The 9561-nt window shown below is 37.4% G+C and overlaps 1 protein-coding gene across 1 annotated transcript; it reads right to left on the bottom strand.

Moving 5' to 3' along the window:
• Positions 1-4227: 4227 nt before the first annotated feature.
• LOC145643402 (uncharacterized) lies at positions 4228-8252 on the bottom strand. Its single transcript, XM_081694540.1, has 6 exons — positions 8160-8252; positions 7656-8006; positions 7187-7570; positions 6940-7074; positions 6483-6538; positions 4228-5961 (listed from the first exon to the last, which is right to left on the bottom strand). The coding sequence occupies exons 1-6, from the start codon at positions 8209-8211 to the stop codon at positions 5836-5838; spliced, it is 1104 nt and encodes a 367-aa protein (XP_081550666.1). The 5' UTR covers positions 8212-8252; the 3' UTR covers positions 4228-5835.
• Positions 8253-9561: the final 1309 nt, after the last annotated feature.

The following is a 9561-nucleotide window of genomic DNA, read 5'->3' as shown; positions in this document are numbered from 1 at the left end:
CCAATCCAATTTAAATGACCACTGATCCTGCTCCTGCTCCTATATTGACTAACTGAAACTCTAGTCCTTACTGTAGGGTACTATGTGGTGTCTTAGATAGAGCTTGTGTATTTTACACTTCTAGGCATCAGCATTGAAATGTAAATTCACTTACATGAACAGACAAAATACCTCTTTATTCTAAGATCAAAAACAACTGTGCCGATTCTTTAACTTCTTTTCTCCCCTACATTCAGTGGTAAATTAAAATGGGAAAAATAATGTGCTGCGTACTATTGGAGTTACTAACACTATTTTCCTTAGCTGACATATTCAGTGTAATTCTTTGAACATGTAAGCATGGATGTAATAAAAGAACACCAGATATGAACGTAAATCTATTTTTTAAAAAATGCTAAGGCTATTCAAACTCTTAACTGGCTTCTGTACTTGGGCCAGAGCTGGAATTATGTTTTGTTAAGGTTTATTATTAGGCAAAATGGGTGTGCAAGTATCGAACTTGTCAGATGCTTGTGGATATAAGGGGTTTTTATTTACAGCAGCATTATCATTAATTTCATGGCTGAGTATACAACAATGGACAATATGACAAAAATGCTTTGTGTATAGCCACACTCGGTCTCCTGACTGATATTCTGGGATGGTCCATCTTCTCCTTGTTTTTCTGAAAAACCTGCTCCACATGTGTTGGTTATTCTCCTCCCATACCTTCTCATTGCATCTTATCCACTTGTCCACAGCAGAGACATCTTAGTCAGTCACAGTGCAGGGGGACTGATAATGGAGGATTCACTCAAAGGGAGTAAGACTAGTGGCCGAGCTAGTAAGTGAATTCTGTACCATTTCTGCCCATATAAGATATTTGGACCAGTTCTTAAGGTGCTTGAAACAATAAATCCTTAGGCGTTTGCCCAGCTCCTGAGTTATTCTTTCACAGACTGAGGGAAATAGTCTGATGTTAGACTCATGGCCACTTCCAGGTGTTCAAAAAATACAGACCACACCTGTGATGTAAACTGGGGGCCTCTGTATGACAAAATATGTTCTGGAATACCTAAGGTCCAGAACACATAATTAAAGAGAGCTTCATTGGTTTGAAAGGCAGTGAGCATGCAGTAAAATGAGATAAAGCAAACTCCTTGTGAAAAGTATCTATTACTGTCTGGATGGCAGTGTGGCTGAAAGATTCAGGCAGGTCTGTGATAAAATCAATCTCTATGTGCATCCAGGGGTGTTCAGGTACTGGGAGGTGCATAAGCTTCCCTGCAGAGAGAGATTTAAGGGTCTTATTTTGGGAGCAAATGGAGCATGAAGAGATGTATCTATGAACATTAGACAGTGATTCCCACCAATAATGGTTAGACAACAATTATATTTGCAGGTCTCCCCTGGGTGTCCAGTTGTCAGAGATGAGTGTGCCCAGGTTAACAGCTTCTCAACATGGAACTGGAACTTACCCTCTGGACACATATCAGCTGGGATATGTGTAAAGGTTAGTAGCTCCTTGATCTCATCAATTTCCCATCTTATTGATGCCATCTTTACCTGTGCTAGAAGGATGGTGTCTGGTGTATCTGGTTCCTCCTCTCCCTCCTCCAGAGCATCAATCTTAGTATTGCGGGAACCTCAATGGTAAGTAATTTAAAAATTGAAGCATGAGGGCAAAAAAGGGACAAATGGGCCTGATGGGAATTGAGGTGCTTGGCTGTGTGCATGTACTCAAGGTTCTTATGTTTAGTGATAACTAAGAAATGGTGGCTGGCTCCCTCAAGCCAATGTCTCCACTCCTCCAGAGCTAGTTTCACAACTAGGAGTTATTTCTCCCCAGTGCCATAGTTATGCTCTGCCAGTGTGAGTCTGTGAGAATAAAAAGCCACAAGGTGTAACTTGGAGTTCTCAGCTCTCTGAGATAGTACTGCCCCTACACCAAAGTTAGAGGTGTCTAATTCTATGAAAAAGGGGCAGAGAATGTTTTAGAACAGTTAGTGTAGTAAACACTTTCTTAAGCTTCTTGAAGGTCTGTTCAGCCTCAGGAGTCCAACACAGCTTAATGGAACTCCCTTTAAGAAGAGCTGCAAGAGGAGCTGCCACACTACTAAATTTCCTAATGAAGTGACTATAGAAGTTAGCAAAACCTGGGAAACTCTGTTGTCTTTTCATTGTAGTGGGAACTGGTCACTGGAGAATAGTGTCAATCTTACTAATATCCAATGTAATGAAATGAAATGGAATGATAATGGAATTCACATTTCTCCCCTTTAACGAACAGATGGCGGTGTTAAAAATTGTCCGAAAAGTTCCCGCAGGTATTGATGAATACCTCGAATACCGAAGGTACAACACTGAGGCCATACGACATTACTCTGTACTCATGATGCCCTGTTAGTGGTTAGAAAAAGACTTCCATTTGTCTTCCATTTGTCTCCCTCCTTGAATATGTCTGGTTGGGTGGATTAGGGATCTAACACTGACTGGGGCACTGTCCACCCAAAAAGTTCTTGTGAGGGGCTCCACAAGTTTGTAGCAAATTTTGTACTTTTATAATTGTTATTTACAGTTGTTAGATTGAATTGGGGCACCATCCTGATTAACAGGGAAAATGTAATAATTTCAATTAATGTATTAATGACTAATAATTCACTAAATCAGTGACTAAGATTCTGTTAATGACCAGGAGTGGTTAGTTCACTATAATCATTATAATCACAAGCATAACAAAATAAACACACTAAAGTTAGCATTTCTTTGTTCAGTCACAGTTCACACCTCAGACCTGACTAGACTCCTCTCCTCACCTCTCAACTTCTCAACTCCACACACCAACACAACATCCACTCTACTCAACTGAGGGGGTGCAATCTGTCAGTTATCTTTTGGAAGAGACAAGGCCTGCATAGGTCATGCAAATTCAATAACCTCTGTTCACAACTGGGGGAAAAGTAGGAAACTAGAAGTGAGTAACATTTTGTTTACAATACGCATAAGATTAAGCAACATGCAGATGAGGTAATATGAGTGAATACAAATTAATGAAGCATAAGGAATGAACAGAATAATGCAAAAGGGGAATAATTTTTAATCTAACTTCACTACAAGTTGTAGTTAGGTTCTCTGTGAACAGAGGGTGAGGTTTAACAGTGCTTTAACAAAACACAGGAACACTGTTTTATATATATCTATATCTACCGATGATGAATAACGTAGTCCCACATTAGATGCCATAATGATTCGGCAAATTCCAAACAGTCCATATGAAACTTGTTTAAGATAGTTAATGCGTCTCCATATTTGGTGGTTTATTAACTACACATTTTAAACTAGCTCACACTTGCTTGTTCTGTTGCAGAACTTTGTCTATGTGTGTTATAACAAAATGTTCTTAAGCCTGCTTGACTTAAGCCTTTTAAACAACAATGGAATAAGTTTCCCTCCTAGACTGAACTTGTAGGGCCAACAATATTTGCTACTCAACTTTTACACAGAAATACTATAAGGACTACATAAGAATATTCTGTATTTTTTGTTTTCTTCCTCTCTTGCTCACTCCTTGCTGTGTGTCTCTCTCCAATCTAACATTCTGTACTTGTATGTTCTATGCTCTTGTACCTTCTGGTTAATCAGTCTCTCTTTCAGCCATTTAAATATGTCTTTTGATCTTCCACCTTCATCTCTTTCTCACTCTCTGTTGCCAAGGTTCCTTTTAATTATATCTCCAACTAACATAATCCTGGTACTAACTGAGTGACAGCTGTCAAGAGGATAAAAAGAATTCTATTTTAATAGCACAGTAAGGTTTGAGTAAATACTGCTTGAACTGGATTACACTGAAAATGTCTAGCATGGGATGGATCCAGTGCAATGATCATGGACTTGGTGTAATTTTCTAGCTCTAAGTCCTGCTCTGACCATTTAACCTGCTTTCTCTATCAAGTCTACTCCAACTCTTTTGATTAAAATCAAGCCTCAAACAGATTTTTGTTAGTTTGAACCCCCATCAGTAACTTTAAATCTGAAATGAGTAGTTTTAGTTTAGCCAACCTTAGTTTTATTCATAGCTATGTCAGGGCACTTGATTAGTGCTAAATTGCAACTTTTGGGCCCTTGAGCAAGGCCCTTAACCCTCATTGCTCAAGTTGTATTCAGTCATAATTATATGATGCTTTGGATAAAAGCATCGGCTAATTGTAAATGTTATAGATTCTGTAGACCTGAGCCAAGTGTGCTATAGTATAGCAATGTTAATAACTAGTTTTATTCATTAATCAATAAACTTCATATTTATTCATTAAGTTTGTCATCGTGGCAAGTATATTTGAAGAAATGGCCTTCGGTCACTGCACAAAATATGAACTAATTCAGAAATGAGGCTGATATAACATAAACTTTCAGTAATAAACCAGTAATAGTTGATAGTTGTTTCCCTATATTTAGGATTGTGCCCCCTTTGAATAATTCATAAACGTACCTATTTTTGCTACCTATACATGTCTATAGGGCAGTTTTTGTTTTGTTTTTTTTGTTTTTTTTCAAAAACAAGAAGTGAAGACAAATTGTAGGAATCACATGCGTATATACTGTGGTCAACACTAAAAAATCAGCTAAAATTGTTCTCAGACAGACTGAAGATGATGATAAAGGTGACCTTACGATAAAAAATATATATAAGAATGAAAGTAAATGCTAACTATGAAAGTTAATTGCCCCTGAAATACAAACACAGGCAACAGATTGAAATGGAGTGAACACACAAGCAAAGAGCACTTTGTGATGTGTTTTTCTTAACAAATGTCATCCACTACCAATACACTACCAATACTTGCCTTATTGAGTTGCCTGCCTTGTTTTATTTTAATATGTTCTCATATCTCAGATCCCTGTTTCCTTAATTAACATAATTTATGGGATTAGTTCACATTAAAATACAGAAACATAAACAAAACTAAACCAACTATAAGTATTATTATTAGTAGTGGTATTATTATGTTAGATGTATAGCACCTTTCACATTCCCGAGGTTGCTTTACAATATGAAAGAAACAAACACAAAAGAAAAAGTAATGAAGTAAAATTATAAGTGCTGTAAACTGGCTATGATAGGCATGATGATTGGGGAAAAAAACCTTTTCTAAATTGTAGCAATTTACATGGGAAAGGCAGATGAAACTGTGCCCAATTATTTCAATTACTTTCTTACCATTACTTATGGTCAATTAATGCTGAAGTTTATTCACTTGTGAAAGTTAACCATATTAAAATATTAATTTAATATATATGAATATAGGACTAACAAATATCAACCTTTAATTTCTCTAGGGGGTCACACACACATGAATGTCACTGTAGGACCTATATTGATTTGCAGTGATTTTCCTTCAAAGTTAACAGTCACTGTTCTGTGTTTCCCACTACCCCACCCCTTCACCCCAGCCACATACTTATCCATTGCCTTGGGCATTGCTTCTTGCCAGATGGGTTTCGGACACATCAACACTCATTGAAACAAAACTAGGTCTTCTAGAAAACCGGAATAGCTTTCATTGTTTATTTTTTCTCATTACTTATTTCACTCTTTATTGTTTATATTGTTGCTATTGTGGTGTCCATTGTCTACCCGCTTTGAGTCTTGGTTCCTCTCAAGGTTTCTTCCTGGTGCTCTAGGGTGATTTTCCTTGCCACTGTCACCTTTGGCTTGCTCACTGGGGGCTTGGTCTTGGACATCTGTAAAGCTGCTTTATGACAACAGCTGTTGTGAAAAGCACTATATAAATAAATTAGACTTTTTTTCCTCAATGCAAGGTTAAGATCTTCATTTTACAATTAATGTCATTCCCATGCTCATTTTAAACTAATAACAGAGGAGTATATGGTTTCTGAGAACGTGTCTTTTCGTGTCTCTTGCCGCTTGAATTTCCTTGCAGGGAAATGTATTGCAGCATAGCTCAACTCTTCTCTTTCCACACTCTAAAGAAGAAACAGTTTTGCACTGAAAATTCTGGATACTATTTTTAGCTCACTATTATTGTATACAGATTTATACCATAATTTTAGCTTTTGAATGTCCTGCTTTTTTATATTTTTAAAATACATACATTTTCTATCTTAAAATATTTTTGCATTTAATTTAATTGTAATACAATTAAATTTAAAACAACTCATTGTTTACTTTTGATTCGGTCATGGTACGGCCCCTTCCCCTTCAAACATCTCCGTGTGTGTGTGTGTGTGTGTGTGTGTGTGTGTCTGTATTGCTACACCCGCTCATGTCGTTCACCTTGTTGTGTGTAATTGTCATGCGTGTATATAAGTCTCGTGTCTTAACATTGAGGTTGTCAATGTTTGACTTAAGTAGTGTGTATGTGTGTGTTGAGTCATGAATGTTATATGTAAATTAAAACGTATGTTTTTGTTCAACGTGCCTCATCCCTACATCCTGTTTAACCCTCCAACATTACAGATTTTCATTGATAGTATCAATATCATACCTCATTCATTGGAGAAATGGAAGGAACAGATGGAGTATGATATTGCTCAGGTTCACCTACATGTTGGATGTAAAATTAGAACAACCTGCAATGACTGTACTTATTACTTGCAGTCAGAACTGAAAATGTTACGATGTTTAATATTAGCATTAGTCTGTACAATTATTAAGTAGTAGTAAAATATCATAAATGTCAGTTTAAAAACTTTGTTAGTTTATGATTGTGTGTTCATTCTGTAGAACAAATGTCAATTAAATGTTATTAATAAATCCTAACAGTATTGCAATTATTGGGTTTTTAAGATGAATAGGGTGTTTAACAGTTTAGGGAATCAGTCTTTCTCCTAGGTTATGGTCAAATATAGTGTTTTTTTATTCATATACATACATGCATTTAATACTCAATGGGAGACTTGCTGCAGATATGTGGGCTAGTTTAAGAAAAAGAAGGCACTTACCAGACACTTGCTTCTTTATGGTCATATTCCTTGTCTTTATCCTCATGCACAAGAGGGCAGAAATTATAATTAGGCAGAACACATTGGATGTTGCCAAGACAATAATTTGAATGAGTTCTGACTTCTGAGAGGGATCTAAAATTCACAGATTGTGCTGCATCAGTGATATGCTGTTATACGGAAAAGAAACAAAGCACATTTTATGCATTTGGTCAAATGCTGACACTGGGTTCATGTTTCTGCTCACCAGCAAATTCAAGCTTACTCCCATTCCCAAACAATATCTCCCCACACATGGCCACAGCACAGTAGTAAATTCCAGCATCAGAGAGGCTGAGATTACTCTTTGGAAGGTTGAAGACACAGGTCTGTGTGGGAGATCCAACCTCAGAACTCTTCTTACACTGATCACTGCTGTCTCCATGAGTATAAATGATTCCTGGATGAGATTCTCCCGAGCCATGTCTGAACCAGTAGACACTGTGTTCTCCTGCACAGCTCTCAGTGAGGACTGTACACTGCAGAGTCACAGAATCTCCTGGGTGAACTGTCTCTTTCAATTTCAGATTGTTGTCTGTCTGGTCAAGTAATACAAATCCACTGATATAATGGTGGTGCTTTGAATTAGGTCCTGGAGGTAGAGATTGGATAAAGTTAACCGAAATAATTAAAATTCAAATACCAGATGTTTTTTTTTAAAACTTAAGATTACTAACCTTCATATTTGAGAAACACACCATTACTAAAAACTACAAGGTCATAATCCCTTACAGCACAATAATAGATTCCAGTATCTGCTTGCTTTAAATCTGAAATCGTTAAAGTAAATTGAGTTTCGCTCTTGTTTACTTTGTATCTTCTATCATGTGTAAAGTCTCCATGAAACACAGGAAGAGAGCCAGCATAAAGAGTGATGATACATGTTGGTGCTTCTCCGAGAGACTGCCTGAACCAGGAGAAGTAGTTTTCATGATATTTTGAGATTATACACTTTAAAGTTATAGTACCACCTGGCACATATTTCTTCAGTGTTTCAGATTGAATTACAGAGATACCTGTGGCAATGTCTGAGAGAAAAACACAGTAAGAGTCATAGTAAGAATAATGTCTTTTGAATGTTGTCCAGGTGTTATTTTTTCCTAAATGGGAAAGTACACCTTACAGCAGTTGTTTAATTTAATGAATTAATTAATTGCATTTTTTTATAGAAAATCACCTACCTGCTCTTAGGGAAAGCATAAAAGTTAGCATATGTATAACCAGGTTAAGCATATTGAAAGATCCCTTTTTTACAGACTACCCCTTTACCCACTATATACTGATGGCAAGAAAAGTGAGAATGAGACCTTGTAGGTTGCGGTGGCTTTTTATTGGTCATTTGGTTGATGTCCGCTAAGCCTGATTGGCTGTTTTTATGTCAATGACAAATGCTTTCCCTATTGTCTTGCATGTTTTCCCCCTTTGTTTCAGTTGACCACAATTCATAATATATCTTACATAGTACAGCAAACTGCAGACATTACAAAGACACTTACAGGTTCTGTCATCATTATTAATAAAGTTTCTAATAAAATTGCAATTTTATTAAAACATCACCAGGGGGACATATATCAGTGGGACAGATGCTTATCTGGTGAGAGTGTCACCAGACACTCTCCAAACTGTTGACTTCCCTGAGCTTGTTCAGCTCCTTTGTTTAGGACCAGTGGTGAGCACATGCAGAGAAGCACATGCAGACTTCTTGAGCAGTGGCTTCCACAAAATAAACACACCTGATTTCACTCATCTCTACACAGTGCCAGCCCTATATACCTGTTCTCCTGGGAATGTAATTGGGAAATAGTGTGATTCTAATTCTCTTCTCTCTCTCAGTCCATGCAGTGTCTCACGATAACAATATGCACAGGCTGCTGAATGCACTGTGACTGCTTCATAGATTTTCTTGGAGGCCATGCATTTCTTCCTCCCTTATAATTTCTAGAACAGTTGCAGATAATGAAAAGAGCATCAATGGGATCTATATTTCTGCCATGACTACCACATGACTACACATGCAGCATGAAACAGGACCTCCATTATAGTGGATGAACCGTTACATTCCTGCCACAGACTTTTGTTGTGTTCCCTTTGGGAGGCAGCTTCCTGGTTTTCAAGCGGAACTCGTGTACTCCTGAGGTGATGGTTGTCCCATTAAGAAGGCAAAAGAAGAAAGCTGCCTTTTAAGACTTTTAAGACTAAGTCATCAGGCTGTTCAAAAATCTGCTGTCCCTCAGCTACTGATGTACAAGTAGTACAGTCCAACTACTGGCACGACCCGTTTTACTTCACGCAAACACTCAAGGACTGTTTATGCCACATGTTTTATTCTTTTTGTTATGCTGCTGCTTATGATGATCTGCCTCTCTCAGGCTTCTCTTCTTACAGCAACCACTGTACATGTATTGTACCATTTGATACTGGGCTGCACTGCCATGTCTAATAGCATTTTTTTGTACTGTGTTACAAAGTCTTTTCTAATAGTTACAGGTTATCTGTTAAACACAGGTCATTGTATGTTGTCTGTTGCCCCAAGACCCAGTAGGACTATTATTATTTTATTTCACTAGGCTATATACTTGTGGA

Source organism: Electrophorus electricus, chromosome 13, assembly GCF_041902795.1.
Source record: "Electrophorus electricus isolate QZ-2024a chromosome 13, ASM4190279v1, whole genome shotgun sequence".
Taxonomy (NCBI): domain Eukaryota; kingdom Metazoa; phylum Chordata; class Actinopteri; order Gymnotiformes; family Gymnotidae; genus Electrophorus; species Electrophorus electricus.
The sequence above is the reverse complement of the archived record's forward strand: the minus strand, read 5'-3'. Positions and strand labels throughout refer to the sequence as shown.